Source organism: Acyrthosiphon pisum, chromosome A1, assembly GCF_005508785.2.
Source record: "Acyrthosiphon pisum isolate AL4f chromosome A1, pea_aphid_22Mar2018_4r6ur, whole genome shotgun sequence".
In the NCBI taxonomy this organism is placed as follows: domain Eukaryota; kingdom Metazoa; phylum Arthropoda; class Insecta; order Hemiptera; family Aphididae; genus Acyrthosiphon; species Acyrthosiphon pisum.
In genome coordinates this window covers 114,474,493-114,502,168 of record NC_042494.1, presented here as the reverse complement: position 1 = coordinate 114,502,168, position 27,676 = coordinate 114,474,493, and the positions used below count along the sequence as shown (strand labels likewise).

Here is a 27,676-nt window from a genome sequence, read left to right as displayed (position 1 = left end):
GACATTTACGTACCCCGGCTAGTTCTGGATCTGTGTCAGGTTTTGTTTGAGTTAGCTGCCAATCTGAAATTAATAGACCCATTAAAATTGCTTACACGTCTCAAAGTAAAAAAAAAGGTCTTTCTATCTACATTATTATTACAGCGAGTTCATGACCGAATTTAACATAATAGTAATACAATAATATATACAATGCAATAATGTTATACTAATCACATCGTGTCATCGTCACCACGAATCGATCGAGAGTATAAAGTATCTGCCACTGCCATCAAGTGCGTCCGCAGGATAAAATCCCACCCGTGACAAGATGAAAATTACTTATAAGTTATACCTAAGTTATAAATAATATTAGTCATAGTGATATTGAAATACAAGTAGGTTGGAGGTATATGCAGTTAAAAATTCTCAGGGGGCAATGATCGCTTTGCCCCCCCCCTGCGGGTGCTCTTGCCCATATTATTTTTAAATGCAGCCGTTGCAAATGATATAAATATTATAATTAATAATTATTATAGCCACATATAGGTATTACATTGTTATAACGGATTTCATTTCCGTAGACTATATTATAAATTATAATATAATAGGTATTCCAAAGCTGAATATTTTTCAGAATATTTCTCGATGTATAAAAATAAAATTCTGAATGAGTATAATTAATTATAGTTGCAACTTACAAGTAGGTATTTTAAGTTTAGATGAGCGGAATATAGGAATATAATAGAAAAACACCTTGCGGGGATTTATGTTGATAAGTAATATAATTTATATACAATGTATATACAATTATAATTTATAACGATCAAGGTGAAATGGTGGATATATCTATATTCTTCTTGCTAACGATAAGCTATCATCACATAGTCATATTTAATAATATATGCGATGATGATATTATGTTTATCTAATTGTATAGGTGAAACACTAACACGTGATTATTAGTGGCCAATTGAGCAAAGTGTGCTCAATATTGAATTATAATTTATTATATAATGCTTTATACGTTTTAACTGTCAATGCTGAATAGTTAAAAAAAATTTATATTTTAACGTGATCAATGTAACTTCATCTTAGCTCCAACCCAGTGTACGCCACTGACTATACCTTTAATAGACTGGGCATTATGATATTATTTCACGATTGTTGTCATTATTACAATAATGTTACGGTTTTGTTGAACTAACCTCTGTTGTGCACGATGCGCACGTGCGGACCGTGCTTTAGCACCAACATTGCGGTCGCGGCGTCCACGTCACTCACTGTGGACATCTCGTCCTCGCTCCGTTCGTCCTTGACCGCCTCCAGGGTCTCACCCCGAACCGTCAGACTCGTGTTCACCGTCGACTTTTTGCTGTACCCCTTAGTGTACGGGGTCTTTTGCAACGCTTGGATTAGGCACGGCCGGTACGAGGGTTCGACCATCCAAAGAGAACCTTTGCCCAAGTTCTGTGGGGAGAGTATAAAAACAAATTAAGCTATTGTTGTTGTTATTATAATATTCACCGACACGCCACACCTGCCCTACCGCCAAAGAGATAACGCCACAGCCATTATTTATATTATATCTGTTTGAATAAATATTAAATAATGGATATTAAGTCTAATTCTAACGGACAGTCCGGGACAGTACCTATAACTCAAACTGGGCAGTAAGAAATAGTGAAATACCAAGTACGCAGTTGACTTAGATATGGGTACTTATAGAACCAAAATAATCATATATTCTTTTCTATTCCATAATTCCACCATATATTATCATAGATATAGAATATAAAAATAATTATTGAGTTTAAAAATTACGCCAAAGTAGTAGACTCCTCCATAACCATCAAATTACCAGAAATACTTAAACTAAACATCTTACTATGAGCAATGGGTTCATACAAATTTTGGATCATAAAATGGTTTATATCTATACTCGTACATAATTATAGTCCTCCTCTACTACATCAAATCCACTCCCACCACTTGTTGAAAAATAAGAAAATACACCATTACCTCTATTTAGATGTCCAATGGAAATAATTCATTACATAAATCAACGCATTAATATAGATTATTTTAGAGAAACGTAAAAATCAAAATAAATTTTATTTTTTTATCCAATTAAAAAGTACTATGAATTATAATAATTGTATAAACGCGGCTCTCTAAATTGTAATACAGCTAGTATCATAGTACATACTAAAAAAAATCAGGGAAGTCGAGTTACTAAGGGCCAGTTGTACCATCACTGATTAAAGTTAACCGGAGTTTAATCGGCCGAATTTGCCCGGTTAAATATCTGTTATCAGCTGATTAAGTTTAATCGTAGTTTAACCGTAGACGGTATACAACTGGGCCACTGGCCCTAAGTAGCATATTATAATATACCTAATCAAGACTGCTACAGAACTATCTGCTCTTGGTGGTGGAGCATTGCAACTCAGAAACAAAATAGGCTTACGGGAGCTTTTTTCCACTTTTCTGAAACACTTATTCAGCGAAAGGTTGTGCCGAACGCTGTTCTTCCAGCCGGTGGGCGCGTTCTTGTAGTACGGGAAATGGTCAACAATCCATCCGTAGATGTCTTTGACCGGCAGCGCTTTGATGGGCGAGTCCTCGATGGCCATGAAGATCAGACACGAAAACGAGTACGGCGGCTTGGATTCTGTGTGCACCTGTTAATTTTGAAGACGACACGCATGTATTAAGACAGACGCCCTGAATGTGTGTTATATAGGTATTTTATTATATCACCATCATGTCATAATAATATATACTGTAGTCTGTAATAACTAATAAGTGAATAATGATAAATATAAAACACTATATTCATACTCGGCCGAGTTATCCGGTAGCCCGGGTAATAGGGTTACCTTTGGGTCGTAGCTGGATGACCGCAACGAGGAAGTCTTGTTGTTATTGTTATTATTATTGATGTTGTTATTGTTGTTATTGTTTATGATGGTGGGTAGACCTGCCATAGCTGGCCAACATCGGACCGGTGATATTGACTGGCCGCTGGACGAACGAGAGTCCGACGAAGCGTCGTCCGCATAATCGGTCTTTGGCAGCTCGTGAACACCTGTAGAAAATAAAAATTCAATTAACAATATTCATTCTTATCATTTATGTACAATATGTTTTTAATCATTAATCGCTAATGTAAAACAGGTGTTTCCGAACAACGACTTCCTGTTAATACCTATAGTATATATTTTATTCTTATTTAAATTGCTTAATTAGTTCATAAATCACACGTACCTATATAAAATAGTAAAAATATATATTTTATAAGACATATTAAATTTATATTATTATAGTATTTTATTTTATTACCTGGGACAACAGAACCAGAAATAAATTAAAACGAAATTTATATTTAATATACAGAATATATTGATAGGTACACATCATAGGCGCAAATAGCGTTTGAGATTTTGGGGGAGGGCGACTAAAGCACTACTTTAATAATATTGTAAATATTAGCAAAAATAGTAGTAATATATCTTAAAACAACATTTATGAAATGTTTAGGGGTTTGCCTCAAAATATATTTGTGCATATATATGATACACGTATAAGATTTACCAACTATTGTCCTACTATAGTATTTATTGGTTGATAAAATACTAGGTAGTAGGTACTTCAACACGTCTATGATAGTATGATCATAATATTATATCAATATATTTTTCGGTTAAAATTCAATCATGCATTATTACTCAATGCCATTAACATTAAGATGAATAAGTAATTCAATCGCAAATGTGTACGATGTGATTTAATAATCTACTTTGGGGAAGGATGATGTCCTCAAATAGTCAAATGGCTAGAATGGCTATAGAATGTGTTTGGCAGGAATTGGATATTGTATTTATAATTTATATTATACAGGTAATAATTTATAATAGTAATGTATAACTGTGCAGGATTATAATAGCCCTATTAAATACTCATCGTAAACATATTCATTTTAATTAAATTAGGTAGTACACTTTCATTATAATTCCACCCTAGAATTTAGAAGATTAAGTAAATGTAAATTATGTATTTTTATGTTTTTATTAGAGTTATTATTTTGTAAAAATGTCAAACCTACATAATATTATGTTTATGACATTGAATATTGAAATAATTACTTAATAGTTTTGTTTAAGTTGGTAGACACTAAACGGTGTTCCCTATGTTCGATTTTTTTAAAATACCTCTAAGAATATAGGTACATAATGTCATAATATAATATACACATAATGTAATAGGAATGATATTACATAATACTTAAATATGCAACATGATATCAATAGTTTCAAAAATAAAATATACCAAATTATTAATATCTTTAGCGTATTTTGGTTCAATAAAAAAAATATGTTAAACTATCAACAGCATCTGATTAGAAATGTTTTAATGTACGTTTAATAGGCTAGTAATTTAACCATAGGCGTTATTAGGATTTAATAGTTACAGGAGCTAGAGTCCTAGAAAGTCAAAGTTCAAAATAAACCACAAAGCAAATGCGCCGCCCCCTTCGTCATTAAAAATAAAATAGTAAACAATAAAACAAGTAAATATATATTTTATAACTGTATACCGTAAATGCCTATAGTTAGATGCAAATGTTTATAAAATATCATTATCGATAATCTTAATAATATATTCTTATTAGATAATCCTATTTCTATAATTACTAAAGACAGATCACTCATTCTGTTTCGGGTCAACTCAACGTCTCAACCTGATGTTGATGTTGCTACCTATGCTTATTCTTCTCTTACATAAACTAGTACATGGTACATCCACAATATTATTATATTATATATATCTATAATTATTAATTATTTTACACATTGAACTTATTATGACAGTTTTTTTTTATGCTAGGATTTGAATATTAACCACAAGGGGCAAAGCCATGGGCGTCCGCAGGGGGCGCCAAAGGGGCATGGCCCCTGCCGCTTTTTAGTTAATATTAATAGTTTTCACTTGTAAAAACAAAACAAAAAACATTATGACGTACTGTATTATCAGATTTTTGATTTTGGCCCCTCCCCAGTTTATATTTCTGCGGGCACCCTAGGCTAAGCAATCCCCCCTTAGTTACACCAATGTTAGTAACCAAATTACCGTATTGGCATATTTTATGTTAACGTCAACCTGTAATAGTGTACAAAAATATAAAACCATGCAAAATGTGTTTACCTATTAAAAAATATTTAAAAATGAATGAGTGATTTTTAAAATGTTCGCTTTAAGCGTGCATTTAACGTGCATCAATAAAACGTTATTCCCCATTTTATAAACGTAGAATATAGTTTTTTACTCGCCATATTTCACTAATAATTGTGATTTCATTATCGAAATAAAGTTATTATTACAATGACATAACACAATCTGTGTTATGTATGGAACTTTTTTTAAATATTTAGATTTTTAAGAAAGTTACTATCGTTTAATTTTTAGTTCTTTATAACTATAATTTATAATTTTCTTAAAAATAAAAATATTGACAAAACTAAAAACACACTTTAAGACGTATTATAATGTTATTTTCTATAATTATTAATTGTTATAATACCCTAATTTCAACAATATAACCACAATGACTGAGTGAAATAATGGTGGAGCCGTGGAGGTCTTAACTATATTACACATTACTCATGAGTCATGAGTAAGACGGAAAACAATATTATACTGGTGTGCCCTCTTAATAATTACCTATTTCAAAAGTTTATTTTGATATAAGCAATAAAAAAATGTAAATTAGGGTTCAGCTGTGAAACCTGTGAGTGACGAAGGTATAGGTACTCATGATGTGAAATTATAATATAATTATTAATAGTTGTCATTTTATTTAAATTTCAAATTAAAATGTTACAATGATGTATAAGCAGTTTTTAATTAAAGAATGTTTGGTTAAATTTTGCTTTTAATGGTAAACATGATGACCATTTTTGTTTATACGGTAAAGATATTATATGCTGTAATAATTTATTTCAATTACTCATGTCCTTAATAACGTACCTACGGAATAAATAGTTTTTGTGAAAATTAACAAGTAAATACGAATATTGTAATTTTTAGGATGCATAAAATCTCGGTATACCTACATACCTTGTATACATATGATTCTCTTGTTAAATAACTAATAACTATTCATACAAAAATACAGAATTATAAAACTATAATATTATAATAGATGTAGTAAGAATTGTACTAGGTTCTAGCATATTTTCTATAATAATTTTACAAATTAGGAGAATTATTAATTGCAATCTCAGAAATGAACAATTATTCGATATACTATACATATATAGATACAGTGACGTGGCGATAACTAGATTCTCCTAGACATTTCCATCACACTGAAACCAATAATAAAAAAATACAATTATAATATTGTATTTTACTATATTTACCTAATTAGTAAAAATATTTTTTTTTATAATAATATAATGTTAATTGATAAAATAAATTAAACATAATATACTTCTAGGGTATAAAATATCTTAGTAGGTACCTACTATTACGGTTAAATGTTAATAATAGCCAATAGGTTATAGGTACTTATACAAAAACACAAGTACAATCTACAATATTTATTCTACATATACTATTGAGTTGAATAATTTTAAATTAGGCTGTGCTTCATTCTATAATACATAATATACTCGAATTTGCTTGTTCATACTTCATATTGCTCTAAACAGTCTCTTATTTTGCAACCTTATGTAATTTTCTTTTGACATTAATAATAATATGATGATGTGAAAAATAACTTATACAATTACAAATAATAGATTTTAACTATGATATGCACGAGTAGATAGTAACCTAGATGACGTATGAAATGGTCTCTGGAACCATATATTATTATTCCCATATTACAAAATAATATTAACAAATTGTTAAATAAATTACCACTAAATTGTGGTCGCAATGTAAATATTTATTTCAATATGACTAGATGGATTAAAATATTTCATAATTTGGTATAAAATCATTATAATTAATAAGTAATAAAACTATGTACATTTTTACATTATATTTCTGGATCTAAATTTAATATTACTATAAAAATGTGAAATATTGTTTACGCATATTTTTGAAAAAAAAAAATGTATTCCTATTATATCTTTGTAATGTTGTAATTTATTTAAATTTGATTTATTATTTTTTTTTTTTATAAAGGTAGGTAGCAGAGTATGAAATATTCATTAGCTTACTATTCAGTAGTCTTAATATTGTATTATATATATTTTATATTATTTTAGTTACTTATTAACGTTTAAATCACACATTTATAAAACAATAAAAAATACGACAGAGAAACAAATGATAATATTAATCATTTAAACAGAAGGGATAATTAACATAATCTTTATAAAACGTATAAAAAAAATTCAGACAATTAAATATTTTAAAAACAATGTGATACTAATGTATTTTCTTTTTATATATTTTATCATGTAGGTAGAATATGGTAAAGGTAAATCTATAAATATTTTGTACCAACAGTTTTATTTTATATACCTACCTATCATACCTACCTCTACATCTGCAATCTGTGTTTTTATTAAATAATCAAATGGGGAAAATACTATTTTATAAAAAATCTTAAGAATATCAATGAATTTGAATAAAATTATGTTTTATATTAAAAGGTATTTTTATTTTCAAAAGTATTTTTCAGAAAGAAAAAAATTTTAAAAATTATCTTTATTTCTAGACAAGAATTAGAAATATAATTCATGCAATCATGCATAAGCATATGATACATTTTTGGTACTTATTTCAAAATGGTTTTAAAATGATTGTATTATATTATCAATTGAAATAAATATATATAATTAAATGCACACAAAGGCGTTCATAAAATAATGTATAAATTAAATACATTTACATACCTATTTACATTAACATCAATAAATACACAACATTTAAATATTTGAATTCAACAGATTTAATAAACGTTGCATGCACGGAGGCATGAAGCTATGAAATCAATTATATATAAAATATGAAGATTTGATATATTTAAAAATATAAAATGCTATAAATCACATCAACCAAATCCAAATTTTTCAATAAAAAGATATATACCTAGTTATATTATTTATTATGACGTGATATATAAGATTCCGATTTAGGATATTATTATTAGATTTACAAACTTATCATTCTAATCTTAAAATATATTATACATTTAAGGTTGAAAAAGATTATTGCCATGTATTTAAAAAAAATCATAATATACATTCATATTTATAGATAAAATTTTCATCATTTCTCATAAAATGGATTATAAATTTACAAATTAATATAAATATGAAATTATTGGATTGGAATGAATAATATAATAGGTATTCAAATATTCAAAAGAATTGGTTCCAAAGCCAACTTTTTTTAACAATGGTACAAATTAATATTTAATTGTACTAATTACAATTTTTTTTAAATAAGCTATCAAAATGTTGAGGTTCCAAATTAAAACATATATTTGCGGTTCTAAAAATAGGTTTTTTATCAATCGTATTGAATTTAAACTACATTATAATATAAGAAATAAAAATGATTTCTGTATAAGTAAAAATAATCTCAATAACCCACCAATTTTAAATGACAAGTACAGTTGTAGTATAATGTAAAAGTTTATTTTATGCTTGGAAGGAAAATCAATATTACTTTAATTAATGATACTAGTCTAAGTCTTAAATTGTTAACTCCGTGTTATAAATAAAAACTTGGCAAAATTAATTATAATTAATATAAAATATTACATTGCCATATTATACTTTCTAATTTTAATATTACGCTGCTCTTTTACACGTATTAAAGGTGCGCAATAATAGAAAATTTCTCATAAATTCTCGTGTATTTTTTAAAACATAATAGGTATGAATAAAATACCAAGCATACGTATTATGCAAATTATAACTGTCATTTGTCGTGGATACCTTATATAAAATTAATAATTGATGCGAACAATCACAGCAAAATTTGTTTATTATTTCCTTTATTAATTATAATATAAAATTCTTAATTTTGCAATGTATAAAAATTACGAAATAAGAAAGCAAGATAATTTAATGAAGAATATATGGTATTGTCTGGTGATGAACGAATTAATTGTGATGTGCATTCAGTTAGAACATAAGGCAGTATGATCTAATTAATCTTCTTCCAGCAAAACTACATGTTTAAATCAACTGGTGTCTTAGTTTTGAGGATCAAATATGGGTACATTATTATATCACATTTTCACGCTATTTAAGTCTCTATTTATGTCTGAAAATATTAGTGTAAATTCATTTTTAGAAGGAATAATAACATATTACATATGAATATCATAATGAACGTAATTAAAGTAACGGGTGTTGGACATTCTTCTAATTTCACTAAATTCAACGAAATACAGTGGATGGGTTTTGGTGTTTTATGTAGCGATAACATGTGGCAAACGCGGGGGTTGAGGCCACCGTGGTTTATATATTTTATTTTTAATTTTTTTTTTTATTGAGCTTGATCCCGGCGACTTATTTTTGTTTGTTTGTTGTTAGTAGGGGGAAGAACGTTTGGAAACACGTTTTGTATAATTGTATGTGTGACAAGGATTCGTTGCTAAAAATCCCGGGTGGTCACCCATCCGGGAACTAGCAACGCCTGCTGTTACCGTACTCATAGTGCGTTTCCGCAGTTGAGTGTACGCACTGCGCCACACCAAGCCACATATTTTATTTTACATTATATTAATAATTATTTATACAACAATATATCATATTATATTATATTATACAATAATCAATATTTTGAAAATGAGTTTGATTGTGACTATGAAGTATTTCAAAATATTGAATAACTCGAATACCCTGAATATAAATATGATTCAACATTGTACCCGATAATTCACTTTAAAAATCAGTGCGACACTTCCCGTTTCAGTGGCTTTAGGCGAACGCTCCTTTTCTTGCATTTGTTGGCTAAAACTTATCTTTAGAAACAAAATAGGCGAGGGGTGATTAAACAGAATGGCGTTAATAAATGTGTACAGGTATGTGGAGATGACGTAAGAAGAAGTCATCGATAAATGGCAAAAGTTCCAAGACGAATGGATTTTATTTTCTAAAATATAATATAAAATTATAATAATAATAAAGCAATATTTTACATATTAGGACTATTAGGTACAGCCACCCAAAGATGATGATATTTTTTTCAAAAAAAAACATTAATAATCTCCCTAAAAATGTTTTCTTGAAATAGCCCCTGCTGACAATAACGATGAAATAAATCATATAGAACAATTTATTATTTATTCAATCATTAAAAACAATTCATAGCAAAGCTTGGTTGAACTGATACGATGGTTGTCGGTAGTTTGAGACACTATATTGAAAAAATCGAAAATGAGCTTCACTAAAGAATCTTAAATGTCATACTGATATTATAGGTATGTCCAATTTTTATTTTTCGTTAACATACACTTTTTTAATTATATTGTATTCTTTATAGCATTATCGGCTTAAATGCTTCAAATGAATTAAAAGGGTATTTAATAGACAAAGTCAGTACCGATTTAAAAAATGAAATAAATCAATGTAAAAAAAAAAAAAAAATGTTTTAAAAAAACTAAAATGTCGATTGAATGTTATATTATGATAATGAATAGGGTAACTGCAGAGCATGTTTACCCCTTTTTGATCCTTCAATGATGTATTTATTCAATTTATGAAGTTTGGATTGTTTAATATACTTGATACAATATTTTTAAACAAATAGATTTTAAAACCATTTTAGGAGCGTTTTGTGAAGATACAAACTTCTTTTTTTCCCAATGAAAATCACTCCTTACTAAATATTTAAGCAAACTACTTTTTTGGGAAGTTTGATTCACATTATACATTTATACATCAATATTTCCATAAAAATTATCTGCCTAAGAATTTACCGTAAAAAATCGGATCTCATTTTAATCTAAACAATTGAAAATATGGTGTACTTGAAAATCCCAAAAATCAGAACTCAAACATACATTTTTTTTCTTTTAAATGCCTCGGGGCTTTATATTATTTAAACGACCCAAAGGTCTTTATAAATATGTTTGACAATTATACATATTTTACATACTAGATATAAATTATATATATATTACACGTTGATGGAGTCACTTCCAATGAAGTGCCTCCTGCCGCTCAAACATAAATGCATAAAAAAAGTAAAAAATGTGGTAAGTATGTTTAGTGAAACATCCAGTATAATACCATAATTTTCATAACCTGTGGATCTACAGTAATCAATGTTGCAATCCGCAAGGATAGTATATACATAGCCCGCAGAATTTAATTTTATATTTAACAACTAACTAACATTTATAGGTACTATTATACGTTTAAGCTAAACATTAAATAACAAAAACTTTATTAGTATAATAAACTCCTAAATTGGTATCATACTTTAATATAATAATATATTATTACCTATTTTGCTCTCTAAATTTGGACAATTTGAATAACGCCATATGAATATCAGTTTTTCCATACTACAGAAAGTTATTACTGATACATACAATTTAATAATTATTTGTATTACTTAATAAATATTATTTTACGAACAAAATGTGCATTAGTATTTAGTAATTTGAAGGAATTTCGTTATGCCTGGTTTGCCTTGCAAGAACCTATGATTATAATTTATCTTATATATTATATAATACATATAAAGCGTGAACATAATTGTTATGACCCAACACTATTGTTCGTTCTCCTCATTTACAAAACAGTGGCCTGACCTAAATGTACGGAAAATGTTTTTCCTTTAAGAGGACTCGACTAACAATCCGTAACGAAAAGTACAGTCCCTTTTTCTATATTGACTGTTTATTATGAATATATATATATATATGTATACATTTTATATTCTAACCTTTGAGCAGATTTTTGTTTTGTAGCCAACTCAGCGAAGTGAGGTCATCGTCCTCGTTGTCATCCGTCGAGTTGCCTTTGTCTTTGTCACCGCCGACATACACGTTTTCAGACGACAGTTCTTCCTGTAATAATATTATATAAAGACAAAACAGGACGATGAGTTTATTACTGTCGATCGATACGAATATTGATAAATGATAATATATGTGATACTATATATAATAATGACACGTCGCCTGTATAATATGGCGGTACTATACGTGACCCCTAATAGGTAAATCAAATTATTCCAGACTACAGGACAAGGATATAAAACGTCGTCGATGTATACAGTATGCGTATGCTTATGTACGCGTGTATAAAAAGCTCCCCCCCGGGAATAAACGAACATTTGTCGCATTGCTGGCCACTTGATAGTTGTCCAAGCACGTATCTTCGTCTTGTCTGTGCTTCTATTTATACTGACCCCTTGAGCGTTTTTAAAAATAAATCACTGCGGTTGTATCTCAGTCCATATAAAGCGACGTATCCGTATGAATCTCCAGAAGATCATTAAGATATAGTGATTGCAATCATCGGAAACAATACTATTAGTTCAAAATTCTAACATTATCATGATAAAAAGAAAAAAAACAGGATCACACAATTAAATTATGTCCTCAGTAATGTAATTTTGTATACGCACAACGTATAAGATGTAACTTGTGACAGTTCATAACTTTAGTAGGTACTAGGTTTACGAGTAGAATACAATATATTACTATTGAACAGTGACTATATATACAGCAACTATATCATTTAATTAATATCTAAAATTTACATTATACAATTTAAAATGTACAGTTATATATACACAGCTATATATATGTGCTATATTATTATAATATGTCTATATTTCTATAGTACATTGGCAACAGACATAATAATATGGACATATAGTAATAAATTGAATAATTGATATTGTATTCTATATTCTATCGTATATGTAATTTGTATACTGTATTTTCATTGACCATAATCTGCACAACGACAAAACCATAGTTTTAATACTCTCATAAGTCACAGTCCCACGTCTATTGGATCAATTTTGTGATAGTTATAGTACATTATTAAAACATTAGAATTTTCACTTGGGTAATGGTTAAAGCGTCAGTATTTATTTCGTGTATCTCTAATTATCTAAATAAACATATGAAATTATATTAGTTTTTATTTTCCAATAAAAACACATTATTTTTTTAAAATACATCACAAGCGTTGCACCTATGCAGGATATTGTTTTTAATAATGTTTTTGATGTACCTACCTATCTACATGCGTGTCGTAAGGAATGTTAATAGGTACATATCTATAATATAATAGTACTTAATGAATCTCGAAACTTTGTTGAAGATAATTAATATTATCTATACTTAAAATTAATAGTGCCAACAATAAAATACTTGTTTGGCTCAATTTATCTGTTTCGAAATATGTATAACGAAATTATTATCGCTCGGTAAAGTTATTTAGGAATTAATGTTGACTCATTTGGGCAAAATGTCGTAGTTGCCGTTTTTTTTCTGATAACTCACCCGGACTGGGAAAGGACTGGCTGGCACTGTAACGAAGACTGTGGTGTTCATCATTGTAGCCCCGCAGTTACTCAGAGCGGTTACACCCGTGTCTTCGTCCGGTCCTACTTGATCCGGTGCCATGTTTTCCAATTCGGCTAAAACCAATAAACGATGACATATTTTATTTCTAAATAAAAAAAAGGTATAGATTTAAAAGTCTTATTGATAATATTCAGTATAACATTGTTATTATTTAAATAGCCACATGGTTGGTTTTTTTAAAATATATATAGCGACATCGCGTCTAATCAATATTATTACTAGGTATAAACACCTACAATATAATCTGAAACGCGACCCGAAGCCATACTTCAGCAAAGACATTAGACAGTCCCTGTATTATTATTATTGTGTGGTGAAAATTCACTCGATTATTATTATTTGTATGTACACTGTATACCTATTTATATAATACAGTTACCGAGATACCTTGCAGGTCTCGCGTGGTATGTAAGTAATATTATTTTGTTTGGCAAACTAGTACGAGCAACCAGTTTTCAGTGGGGCGACAATGACTCACAATCACAGGAATGGGCTGCAGAGAGAGAGAGAAGTAGCGTGAGAGAGAAAATAAACAACACATTTCCCTATACACGTGTACTGTAATACACACACGCGCAAAATATGCTGTAGGAGAAAATAATTCGGTCTCGTCCGGTTTCCATTTTAAGGCATGGACGTCGACGCTGCCTGTACGGAATGAAAAAAAAATGGTCGTGTATAAGACCGGACACAGAGACACCTCTTCCCCTCACTCATAGGACACAAGCCCTCGTCGAGGGTGTCGCGCACGGAACAATCGTTTTTCAGTCATATAACGCATATAACCATACAAGCTATATAAATCAACAATCGACATTTCTACAATTTTGTAATGGGATAATAATAAACAGACAGGACAGACAACATGAAAAAATGCTTAGGTATAGTATTTATATGTTATACATATTATATTATATACCTATATAGGGTGTCTTCGAAATTTCCTGTGGAAAATAATGGTGAGAAACCAACATAATCCCCATTACTTTTTTCAAACGAAATTTCGAAGACCTTGTATATACCGTTTATATTATACCTGACACCTGCATATTAACGCGTAGAAGCGTGTGAATATTATCTAAAAAATTATGAATAGAAGCAGTCTTGATAGAATATTTAATTGTACAATATTAACGACGTACGGTACGAAAATAATTTCTAATATAGTATGCATTAAAATCAATTTACACTTAGAATTTTTTCTTCATTACTGTACTGTACGCTACCTATATAATTATTATAGCATCGTACAGCACACTGTTTAACCAGGGCTCCAAATGTTTTGCTTTTATGTAGCACGCACATCGTTTTTGCGAAAAAAATAAAATCCAAACAGTATAATCTATTAACATTATATTATAAGTATATACATAGTCTCAACAAAAGTCGTTATCCGAAGCAAAATGCAGCAGCTATATTGGACGGCGGAGACCTTTTATAGGTCTACTATAATAGTCACTGTCTGCGACGACTCGCCGGACACAAATGCGAGTTGGCACTTGGCACGCGTTTACAACGTTAGCCGGTGCACACATAATATTTTTATACAGTATACGAAACAATACCTATCTAAACGCAGTCTATTTCGACGTCGGCCAGCGACCGGGCGACTGCACAGGCACGTCCCCGTGTACAAAACACTCGTAACTCGTGTAAACGGTGAGAGTTTATTTATTTATTTATTAATTTTTTTTTTTTATTTGGATAAACGCCACGCGCGACGAGATTTTTGTTTTATTTTGACCCGCACGCTGCGTATCTAGTAGCTACCGCGTGCACTGCTGCAATAGCACATGATATTTCGTATTAGATAAAAATATAATATAGTAATATGTAAACCACAAATGTGGGGACAGAAGGGAATGACGGAAGCACGCCGCAGCGGTGTTGTATACTCGTATAATATGCGGTGTGGCGTTGTTCCTGTACCAGTGTCGGGTTTCAAACGACGACGGTTCGACGCCACGCGGCCCGCATATCACGCATACTCTTTAATATAGCCGCTATAATATTTACGCTAAGGGTAATGGTGGTGGGCGGAAGGGGTATTTTAAATCCCAGCGATAATATTATGCTGTTTATGATTATAAATTAATAAATTATTCGCTCTTGAGGCTATTAATACGGCGGCAAAAATCAAAATCGTGCGGGTATGCACGACGGGAGGAGCACACTACACACCCTTGGTATTGTGACGAAAAAAAACATTTTATTTTATTACGCCTTGGACATATATATTTTTCTACAGACGCGAATGCCCGCGCGCCGTATAACAAAACACAGTATTATATGATAATATGATATAAATCTTCGGACGTTCGATAGTTTCACGGACGGAAACTGCTTCGGTATTACAGTGCGCGTTCCCCTACTCGAGCGGGATTCTCTGCCGACAGTACGGAGTACGGACCGACCGACCGTCCGTCCGGTTCACCGTCAACGTTATCTCGCCGACGGCGGCTGCGGTGACCCTAAAACGGCGGCGCATTCGGCTGCCCGAGTCGTTTTAAAAATCCACGGCGGTGTACTCGAGACGACGTTATCGGTCTGCGGGTGGTGTGCGACGGTCGGTGCGGGTCAGGGATAGATGTTCTGCCAAAGACGTGAAAAACAATTAGCTCTGTTGGAGTAGAGAAAAAATTAAAGAGAAAAGAGAAAACACCGAAAAAGAGTTGCGCCTTAAAAGTTTCGTCGGAGTAGCGTCCTATCCCACACAGCACCCGGAGTGGCGGGTCCGCGGAATTAATTAATAACGCACGCGTTTTTCAACACCCAAGCTCGTTGAACGCCTCCCCCCCACCGACCATGACTGAAGCGCACACCGAGTGTTTTAAGTGCGTGTATAAACCTCGGTGGCAGTGTTAAACGCGCGCGCTGTTTAAGCCGTTGAGATTACTTCGTTTCCTTCATGTATACAACATTACTGTCTATACTATAATACTAAAGTATATACACATTATAACTACAACGTCATTAATGATATTATGTCTGTTTAACCGATTCGTTTTGCTCGGTACAGCATAAATATTATATAAGAGATAGCTAGGCGACGACGATTATTACGATGCGTCGTCGTCAATACAACCGTATTGTATTTATGCATGTAACTACACAACATATACATATTATACACTGCACACGTGCATGGATATTATGGCCGATATGGGTCACGACGAGAAGGCGGTCGACCGCGGAGGGGATAGCAAATTGTACGTACAGGTACTACGGCTACGACGTATAAATTGTCCGATATGGTTCGGTGTGATTTGAATGAATGCGTTTTTTTCGAAAAACATTTTTAAAAGCATAATGAATCTACTTAGTTGCGAAAATCATTTCACCACGTCCTGCACCGGTCCATAGAAAACCCAATAAAATCAAGATTAATCCATCAACTATTTTTAGTATGTTAAACTTTGAAGGCTAATAAAGAAAAAGCTTATACTGCGATTTTCAATATTTATTTACTCCATCAATATATTATAAGATTATAAGGTACCTAATTGACGAATTTGCAGAAATTCCTTACTTTAAAAACATTTTTATTTATCATTTGACTCTTTATTTCAATGCTCTAATCTCTAAAGTCTAAATTACATATCACTATATTAGATTTGATTTAGGTTCTTTTTTTAAATCATAACGATTACTTTTTAGATTTTACTTTAAAAAATACTATTCAAGACAAAATATACAAATGTTATATGTTCAAGATAATTTATGTTTTTATAAGTACCTATTGTAATGAATAACAATTGAAATGATAAGCACCAGAAGAAAATTGTATGATATAACATTAAAAATTAAGCCAGGTTATTAAATATCTATCGTACAACATAAACTGACTTGATTGTCCACCTGGCAGATCCAAAAAAAAAAATAAAAATACAATTATATTCACAGTGGCATACTATAATTTCTATACTTAGTTATATAACATATATGTTATAATTATGATGGAATACAATGATTTAAGATATTTATAAAAAGAAAACGAATATTACATACCTATTATAAATTTAAAACGATTTATTTGTATAAATATTTTATATACCTAATATAAAAAACACTGAATATAAAAAAGGTGGGCAAGTGGATATCGCTCTGCTGTATAGTAGGTTACAAGTGGGTCACTATATAATGGATGGTATTAAATTTGAATTCAATGATATAATATCATTGTATATAAGAAAAACGATTCTGAGCGGAGACGGTATGTCAGTCTAGGTATAAGACACAATATTATAATATAGTCTATGGTATTAAAAAAAAAAAATTACCTATAATAGGTAGGTACCTATAATAAATTCCAAATTAATTATATCACAATATCTATTAGGTACTTATAACACGTTATACATCAACAACAAACCGTGATACTATCATAGATAATATATAATAGTATACTTTAGAAGTTAATGCTTATAAAAAAAAATTGTGCCTATGTATTTTTAATATTTTTCAACTGCTATTGTAACAATATATCAGGAGAATCGTATTAAATTTTTACACTTTTTGGCCCAACAGATAAAACTTAATTGATATTTATAGAAAAAAAAACTAAAAATATTTAAAACTGACCATGTCCGTAAACAGCTCAAAAAGAGTCAAATTATTTTCAAAATTTTATCGTATATATAAAATGCTAATATGAACATTAAGTGAAATTTTTAAGTATCTAAAGTCATTTGTTTTTTAATTACAATAAAATAAGAAAATCGTCACATGAGAAATCGAGCGAATATCAAATGTTGTAAAAATATGAATTTCAAACGTTCATAAAAATTTAATTTGACTTTCTTGTAGACATTTTTTTTTTGATAAAGGTAGAAAATAGTATGTGGAATCTTGTAATACGTTTTCAAATCTTAGATATAAAAAGAAAAAATTTTACGAATTCTTAACTCGAAATAATTTGCTAATTTTCGTGATTTTTACATATTTTTCACGGAGCTTTTAAAAACTATTGGAAATTTCAAATTTTGACCTCCCGAATGCACTTTCTCATCAACCAAGATACTGTTGAAGAAAATCGAAGCAGTTTTACTGCCCCAAGCCGTGAAGAAATACACACAAAAAAAAACACACATCATTGCAAAATCAATACATTCATCGTTCTACTCAGAATCTAAAAAACACATATCATTGTAAAATATATTATTAATATTAAATAACTCGTAGTTAAAGAACTACAGAAGTATATATTTGAATTTGAATTACACTTTTTTATTAGGTTCTCAATCAGTTCACGTAAAGCGAATGTGTGACAAAGAGAAAGAAAATAAACGGGCATGGGCATGAATCACAGAGTGAAGAATCCTTCCATTAGTTCCATTGGAGGAACTTCGGAGGAGTATATTTAAATTTTACAAAAATTACATAAACTATAAATTAATTACGTAGAAGTAAAAATTATTCAATAAGTATATGTCTTTCCAGTTATTCGATTTAAATATTATAAATGTATTTACTATTTAATGAAGCTACCATAGCTTTATTGAATAATAATATTCTAATATTATTGTTTTGAAGGAATTTAAATATTACAGACATTGATTATAAAAACTATAAGTGTATTATGTTTAATACGTCTTAGACCGTAGTACTGATACTACTATTTATCATTTATAGTACCTAGTATATTATAAATAATAATTGTATTAAAAAGTTACATAGAAATACAATATATTTTAATTTACTAGATTTTACAAATTAATATTCATATAATATTTATTTTAAAGCTACATTATGTTTATCTTAAATTCCTGTTTTACGTTAATATTAATACATAAAGTTAATTATACGCTTATATAATATAAATTAAAATATAGTAAAATATATTGTTTTATTTATATTATGTAACTCTATAATTCGATTATTGATTTTTATAATACTGCTGTCGTTATACAAATTTTCTAAATCGCTTTTGTAAAATAATTCCATTCTCATCCTAATTCATTAGGTCTATGAATAAACAACCATCGTACTGTAAGGACAATTAAAATGGAATTTCAAATTCTTAGGGAAATGTAAATATTTATAATAATTACAGATTAATTGATTTGTACAAATCAAATATTATATTACTTACTGTTTTATCTAAATCCAATCAACATTTAGTTACATTATTTTGTTGCATTCATTTTAAATTATACGATGATATTATTTTAATAATTGAGTGTTCATCAAATATCCTTATGCTTAAGGGATTATTAATTTATATGATAAAATTGAATTTCAAATCTTAATATTATTATAATTCTAAATTAATTATGACTCATAAGATATGAAATTATAAATATAGAATAATATTTTAATAGGTGAAAATTAACTGTAAATAATTGAAAAATTTTGGTGACCTATCGTTTTATTTTAATATTTTAATAATATTATGTACTTATGTTTACTATACATATACATACATATTTTTATAATTACAAAAATAAGTAATTATATTTTAATCTATATAATTCCAAGTTTTAAATGAATTTTTTTTTAATTAAATTGCCGTGTTCTTTATAAGTTTCATCATTATTTAGGTTTTAGTGAGTCTGTTCATTTTTTTTTCAACAACTCTTGATTTAACATATTTTAGTGCACAAATATAAACCATACAACGTTTGTATTATGATACATTTATTTATTATAGTGCTTAGATTCGATTTTTTTTTAAATGTGTAATTCTCATATGCTATTTCCCAACTGTCACGTAATATGTCATTACAGATTATGTAATAATTTTTCAAAGTTTTAATCAAGGACAGCTATAGAGCCTATAGAATAGTACACCGTAAACGGCATTAGGTGAATATGCTGCAGTAAGTATACTTGGATAATTAACGAGTTAAAAAAAATGCATGTTCTACCATGTCTTACTGTGTGATGAATAATTTAATAGGAAAACAACTCTTTTGCACTTTATTCATTGACTTATAAAATAACTGAATTGTCGGAATTGATTAATAATAAATCGTAAAAAATAGGTTCGCAATCAATAACTGTATCATTCTTCGAAAACTAACATCTCCATTGGGAATGTACATTAAAAATGATACCTACATATGAATATATATTATATATTAAATATTATATATAGTGCATACATTATATTATATAGGTACATACACAGATACATTACAACATTGATAAAATATGAAACAAATATTGATTTATGACGTACCTACACATATTTTTGACTTGTGAGTTATGATAAAAGCTATAATAGGTACACATTTATGTATAATGGATATTATATATATCACATGTAGTAACATTTAAAAATAAAAACAACACTAGATTATGTATGTATAATTATATTAAATTTGTATTTGTACAGTCAACAGACATTTTTTTAGTGTTATAATATATTTTAGAAAAATGTTGCATTATTAATAGCGGAGTACATCCAATGCATTTTATAGTAGTAACGTTTGATTGCACCAACACTATGTATTATTATCTACTGTATCCATTAGTTCCAATAATACCTATGACAGCATAAAAATAAAACGTGTAGGTATCTCAAATTTAAACATATAAGTGATTGGAATTTTTAATGAAATGTTATTTAGGTAGTTTTTATGTCATCAAACAAGTATATTGTACCTATGGTATTATATACCTGTATACCTCTGTTGCTGTGTCTATATTTAATTTCACACCTATAATTAATTATAATATTATTTTTTACTATGAAATCTCCGCGGACATAATATTTTTATAACGAAATCACATTTATATATAATATATTATATTAAATTCATTATATTTTCTATGCACTGCCCTCAGAAATATGGTAGGTATAATATAAATATATTTATAGATAACCTAACCTAACCTATGTATATTCAATTTCGATAGGCAAACTTTAGTACCTGATAATTGTTAAAACGTTTTCAATTGCATTTAGGTCTAGACAAAATTAAAATTCCTATAAATAAGATCAATTTGATTTGGTAAAGATACAATGTACCAGTGGCGCCCAACCCTATTTCTAGGTGTAGCGGCCGCTACACCTTGAAAATAAGGGGCGGGTGGGTATAGTAACATAAAATAATCAACTTGAAATATGTTCATAATCAATCACAGATTATATTGGTTAATACCTTAATATTTACTAATATTATCAATTAAAATATGATAAAATGTATAAAATAATATAGGTAATTTAGTTTGTAAAGGGGCGGGTTGGTGGGTAAAATTTTTTCTTGCTACACTTGAAAAATATATCTTGGGCGCCACTGCAATGTACAGTGGACAAAATATTGTCATCACGAGTTGAACATGCAACAAGGCCATGATGGTACACAAATGCAAGTTTCAAGACTGCAGAAAAATAATAATAACAAAAATATAATAATCATCCACCACCATATAAAGGCATGTGAAATATATTTTGGTTAAAAATGTCGACATAGGTATACGTATATTATAAAGAACAATATACATTCATGATATTGTACGCCAGTCAGATTGCGAGCAGAAAACCACACTGTAAGTTTATTATAATATATAATAAATATAGTCTCAAACACGCGAGAGAAAACACGGCTTAACGCCAGTATAAACACTATAAAGTACAGGCTTAATTTTTTATTAACGTGTATACGATGCAATTTTTATTATATTATGTATAAATTAAATCTTAAACGGTCATCGTCATTCAATTTAATGATTGTATTATTTATTATAAGGAAACACTCATCGTGCATGCTCATGGTATCATTTTCTCGACCGTTTCGATACAACGAATAATAATAGTAAAAAATTATAAACTACTACAACATACCACGATAACATAATAATTTCAAATTATATTTAGCGTTGCTAACAACAACAACAACAACAATAATACCGACTACGCACGTATATAATATACAGGTCGACTGGAGGGCGTCAGCGGTTGCCACAATAAACCGATGCGTTTATATAGGTAACAAGATCGCGTTTCTGGGTCACCGTGGTACATGCGTGCTTTATTGGAAAACTTTGGGACCCAACATTTGTATAGCTCCGCGTATGTATAGCTGCAGGTACGCCTGATGGCGGGTGGTCTGGTGGGAGAAGGGCGGATTTATAGACAAGACTTTTTCTAATTTTTGGGATAACTATAGTGCGAACTGAGAGTTGTGATGCTGAGTAGGACGAAGCAGATAACTGCAATCACCGAGGAGAAGGGGATTTTAATCTTAAAATCGGAAAGTAATTGAAAGTACTATCTATATATTAGAATGCGTATTTTTGCTCATTTGTTTGCAATATACTATGTACTATGTAACATACAAACAAGTCTCAGAGTGATAATACAAATTATTGCACTCACCGGTTTAATGAAAAATGTAATTTTATTCTTATTATATATATAATATTTTAAATTGAATTCAATGATATTAAACTATTAAAGTGTAGGTTTATGGACTTCAGTACATGTTAGCAATTGGGAACCCGAACCTATAAATGTCCCTAGAAAGCTAAAACCATCCATCAAATTCCTTGATTCGAACATCGATCGAGTATATGAGTAATGCGAATAGATGTATATTGTATATACTATATACTATAATACATACACTGGACAAGTATACAGTGAGAAGAACGCTCTAAGGCCTCTAACAAGAACGATTCCCACATAGCCGGAACTGGGATAACATTTTAGAAGGGGCTTACACTTTTTTTTAGAAAATAAAACAGTTAATACTATACATAATATATAATGTATAAGACCATACTACATCAAGTTCTCCAATAATTTACAAAATAACAAACAATTTAAATTACTTCAATTTTAAGTATGTTTTTTACTTTCTAAAAATATACCTAATATCTATTATAATCTATCGTTATCAGAAAATAATCAATATCTTTTGTCATTCATCATTCTTAATCCATAATATCTGCAATAATAATTTTAAGTAGGTACCTGCAAGTAAAAAATACGACATAACGATTTGATGGGACTAATGAGATATTTAAGGTGAGGCCCATTAGCTCTCCTGAGGATCCTCTATATTTCATACTACTTATTACAGAAGGCAGATTTATATACAATGAGCAATGTATTTAAAATATAAAGTAATAATATAATATTATGTAATTACGCGGACTTTGCTCGACGGTCGACTTTTACTACTTTTGGTATACCTAGGTACATGTAATATGTGATGGGGATTCCCGTAGCATTACCGTTGGTCCACAGGCTGCCGGCGATGTTTCGCATCACCGTGTCCACCCTGTTCCGCCGATCTCGGTGCGCCCGCGTGTCGCGTTCCCTTTCCTTCTTGCGGTACTCCGGGTCGTTCCTCTGTTCCCGACGGGCTCGCGTGTTTCGCGCCCGCTCCGCCAGCCGGTATATCGGGTCGGCGCGCCTCAATCTTTGCAACTCCCTACGCCTGTCCCGCCTGCGCTGCCGTGACAATGCCTTTTGTTCGTCCGACAACCGAGGCGGCGCCATCCACCGTCGCCGCCACCGCAACCGATCACCGCCACCGCAACCGATCACCGCTTCCTTCAACACACACACACATGCACACAGCCGAACGTTTAGTTGAAGTTGTAGGTACACAATATAATTATAATTGTGATATTGGAAAAAAAAAAAGTTGATAATTGCGCGTGGTTTACCGACGTACCTATTCAGAGACAAATGTCTAGTCACACGACGTGCTTTATTTTTTAATATAAATTATAATATAGAATGGTCAATCTACCTCTACACCTCATTTATGAATTTTCATTTTTTTTCGTAATCATTAAAATATACGAAATAATCATGAATCGTGAAAATATTAAGTTTCAGCATAAAATGTAAGCACACTAATTTTCATGTACCTAGTCATAGGCATAGTAATTAGTAATTCCTAATTTATAAATGGAAGTATGGAATATTGTTAGTTATTTATAATAATTATGTAATAGTGATTAAATATTATTAACTATTGAGTTTAAAGTGTTAAAAATTTCATATATATATATAATAAATAAATAAATACTGAATTTAATAAATAATAAATAATAAGTAATAATTTATTACATAAAAAAAACATTTTTAAAGCATTTTTGAGATAATATCATTAAATCTATTAGATAGGTAGCTATAAAAACAATAATAACCATCATTATTGCTGTTAAAGAAAGCTATATTGGCAGTTGGCACAAGAAATATAACTGGTTTACTAAAGCAACTGAAATTAACCTTAAGATAAACGATAGTTAAAAATAAATATTAATTATTAATTTATGAAGGTGGAATCAAAAAAATAATTAATAATTAATAAATATATGATTTTAATTTGGTAAAAATGATAAAATATAATTTTTTTAATAACTGTTTCTGTACGACAACCATTATTATAATAAATGTAATACAAACATATTGTACATACATATTTAAAACAATAATTAAAACTAACACTTGGAACATAAATATATAATAATATATTTTAAAGTATCACATGTTGATTGCAAATTCTAGTTGAAAATATAACTTATTGAAGTATTTTTCAACTCTTAAACATTACCTATAATATTACAATTAATTAAACTAATTATTACGTATAGTCCATTTAAACATCACAATGTGATAATAATATGATCATTTGATAATCTTCATTATTACATTTAATCTTATACCTTAAACATTTTAAATCGCGTGGTCTCGCTCGTGGAATTTATGTAGATATAAATAAAATATTATGTAGGTATTATTAGAGGCGCTACACTGTTTTTTTCACACATGTTAAACTTGATGAAAAAACTACAATTCCGACATGTGCATATTATGATAATAATATAATCTAATATATTATATAAAAATCTCGTGTAACGGTGGTAGTGTATGAACTCCTCCGTAACGGCTCGACCGATTTTAAGAGGACGCTACACCCGCATGTGTTGTCTCCGTCTTACAAATGCAAAACATAGCAAGAACTTTTTTGCGCGGTAAAGAACTGAGAAAGCTACAATCATAATTAAGAAACGACATTTTCACGATATAAACAAGAGAACTTTGGCTGTGCAATAACATTTTTATTTTTTTGATATATCTAATACGAAAAAAGTTCTTTTTATTTCAAAATCCATTATTGATTGTGTTTTTCAAACTTTAATAACTTTTTTGGAAGTTCTGATATCGAAAAAATAAAACGATATTGCACAGCCGAAGCTCTCTTTTTTATGTGGTGAACATTTTATGTTATGACTGTAGTCTTCTCAATTCTTTCCCGCGATAAAACAGTTTTTGCTATGATTTACATTTGTAAGACGGAGACAACACATGCGGGTTTAGCCGTCCTCTTAATGAATTTTTTCTTGTATATTTGGTGGGTATGAGAATAGGTCGTAAAGTATTTTTTCTATTTTTTTTCTATCTCTTTAATTATATTGCTGTACTCAAAAATAATATTAGTATGGTGTATTCGTATACCTATACTACTCATGTATTCCATTGGTAACATTACGAATATTATAGAAGCTATATATAATATAATATATATATGGCTGTTAGATACAATGCATATAATTATATAGATTATGAACGTGTATAATACGTTTTCCATTTCTAATCGCTTAATAGTTAATAATATTATATTCTAGACATTTATAGTGTTACTTATATACCGTTATGGCGTTATACGCTCATTAAATGAAAATAATATTTTAAAAAATATAATAATAATAATAATATAAATTATTTATAATAAATTTTATTCGGGATATTTTTTTGAACGTAATTTCATATACGCTGGCAGAAACCAATGTCGTGTAAACCTTGGTAATCCATTCAACCCGTACCTGGGGGATTATGTATGGTACAATCATTATGTTAATAAAATAAAATATAAGTAATAATTTACTTTTAATACGTAAAATATGGATTTAGAACATAATCAGTGGTACCTATAAGTTATAACCTATATTATGTACAACCAAAGGCAATATAGCTATACCATAATTATAAATTTAAATTTAAAAAAAAACGTTTGTTATATCGGTAGTAAGTTTCAAGTAAACCTTGTCACTGTAATGGATTTGTTAAATTTGAATTCAATAAATCATTGCATAGATACGAAAAACGTTTCTGAACAAAGATAGTCACTATATAGTTCAATTTTTTAGGAAGTTTTGCATATATTAGGTAGGTATATATAGCGTAAATTAAAATTTTTCATAATTCAATTAAAAACTGAACTATTGTAAAAAACCCACATACTAACACAGATCATGTTCTAACCTTCAAGTTCTATAATATAGGTCAATTCACTCTAATTTTTTAACCAACGGAGCTAAACGTTATTTGCTGATCGTAAATTTGCTATGTTATGCACTTGTAAGACAGAGACAACAAATATCTGTGTAGCGTCCTCTTAATAAAGAATATTTTATAATTTATTTACCCCGTTATACAGATGGTAAGGTATGAAATACCAATATTAGTCTAAACATATTTAAATTGTGTATACAAATAATAATATACGTAATGAAGAATAGTTTCAAGTCCATAAGATTAATATTTTTTGTCTCGCCTACACCAAAAGTTCAATTTTTGATGGTGGTTGAAATGTCGGAAATTGGATTATAACCTTATACCGTCCAGCGAAAAATACTTTTTTCTACCCGGTCTATACCTATTATATGAACGTATCGAATACGTTTCGTCAAATACATATTATATCAAATAATAGGTGGTAGATGGGTAGCTCCTGTACTGTCCTATACTTCTATGGAATAGTTTGGCGAATCTAGACACCGAGAACGGCAAGAACAGTTTATTAAGCAAAACATTCCTACATACCATTTATATATTATTATCTACTTTACAACCATTTTTCTTGATGCAAAGAAAATATTTACTGTTATGAATTCATAATACATTTTTAGTGAATATTTCAAATCTACGGTTATTCATTTATGAAATACAACAAATAAAACATAATCAATTTTATTGAAAACTAGTTTTGCGTAAATATTTCGGTTTATCTGTATTTCCCCCACACCATTAATTTTATAAGTACATTTTTCTACCAGAAGTCCAGAAACCATTTGTGATCACATCATTATATAATCAATACATTCATTGGTGCGCTCAAAATCTAAAATACACGTAAACTAAAT

General features: G+C 29.6%; 1 protein-coding gene across 1 annotated transcript in view; it reads right to left on the bottom strand.

Annotated features, from left to right (window-relative positions):
• Positions 1 to 27,676, bottom strand: part of LOC100164968 — a 54,378-nt gene that overhangs the window by 8,421 nt on the left and 18,281 nt on the right. Inside the window, exons 2-9 of the mRNA XM_001950866.5 lie at positions 23,750 to 24,071; positions 13,484 to 13,620; positions 11,908 to 12,031; positions 2,862 to 3,070; positions 2,456 to 2,663; positions 2,349 to 2,353; positions 1,188 to 1,449; positions 14 to 63 (exon numbers count right to left, since the gene is read on the bottom strand). Coding sequence (XP_001950901.2) covers positions 14 to 63; positions 1,188 to 1,449; positions 2,349 to 2,353; positions 2,456 to 2,663; positions 2,862 to 3,070; positions 11,908 to 12,031; positions 13,484 to 13,620; positions 23,750 to 24,017 — 1,263 coding nt within the window. The 5' untranslated portion in view covers positions 24,018 to 24,071. The remainder of the gene's footprint in view (positions 1 to 13; positions 64 to 1,187; positions 1,450 to 2,348; positions 2,354 to 2,455; positions 2,664 to 2,861; positions 3,071 to 11,907; positions 12,032 to 13,483; positions 13,621 to 23,749; positions 24,072 to 27,676) is intronic.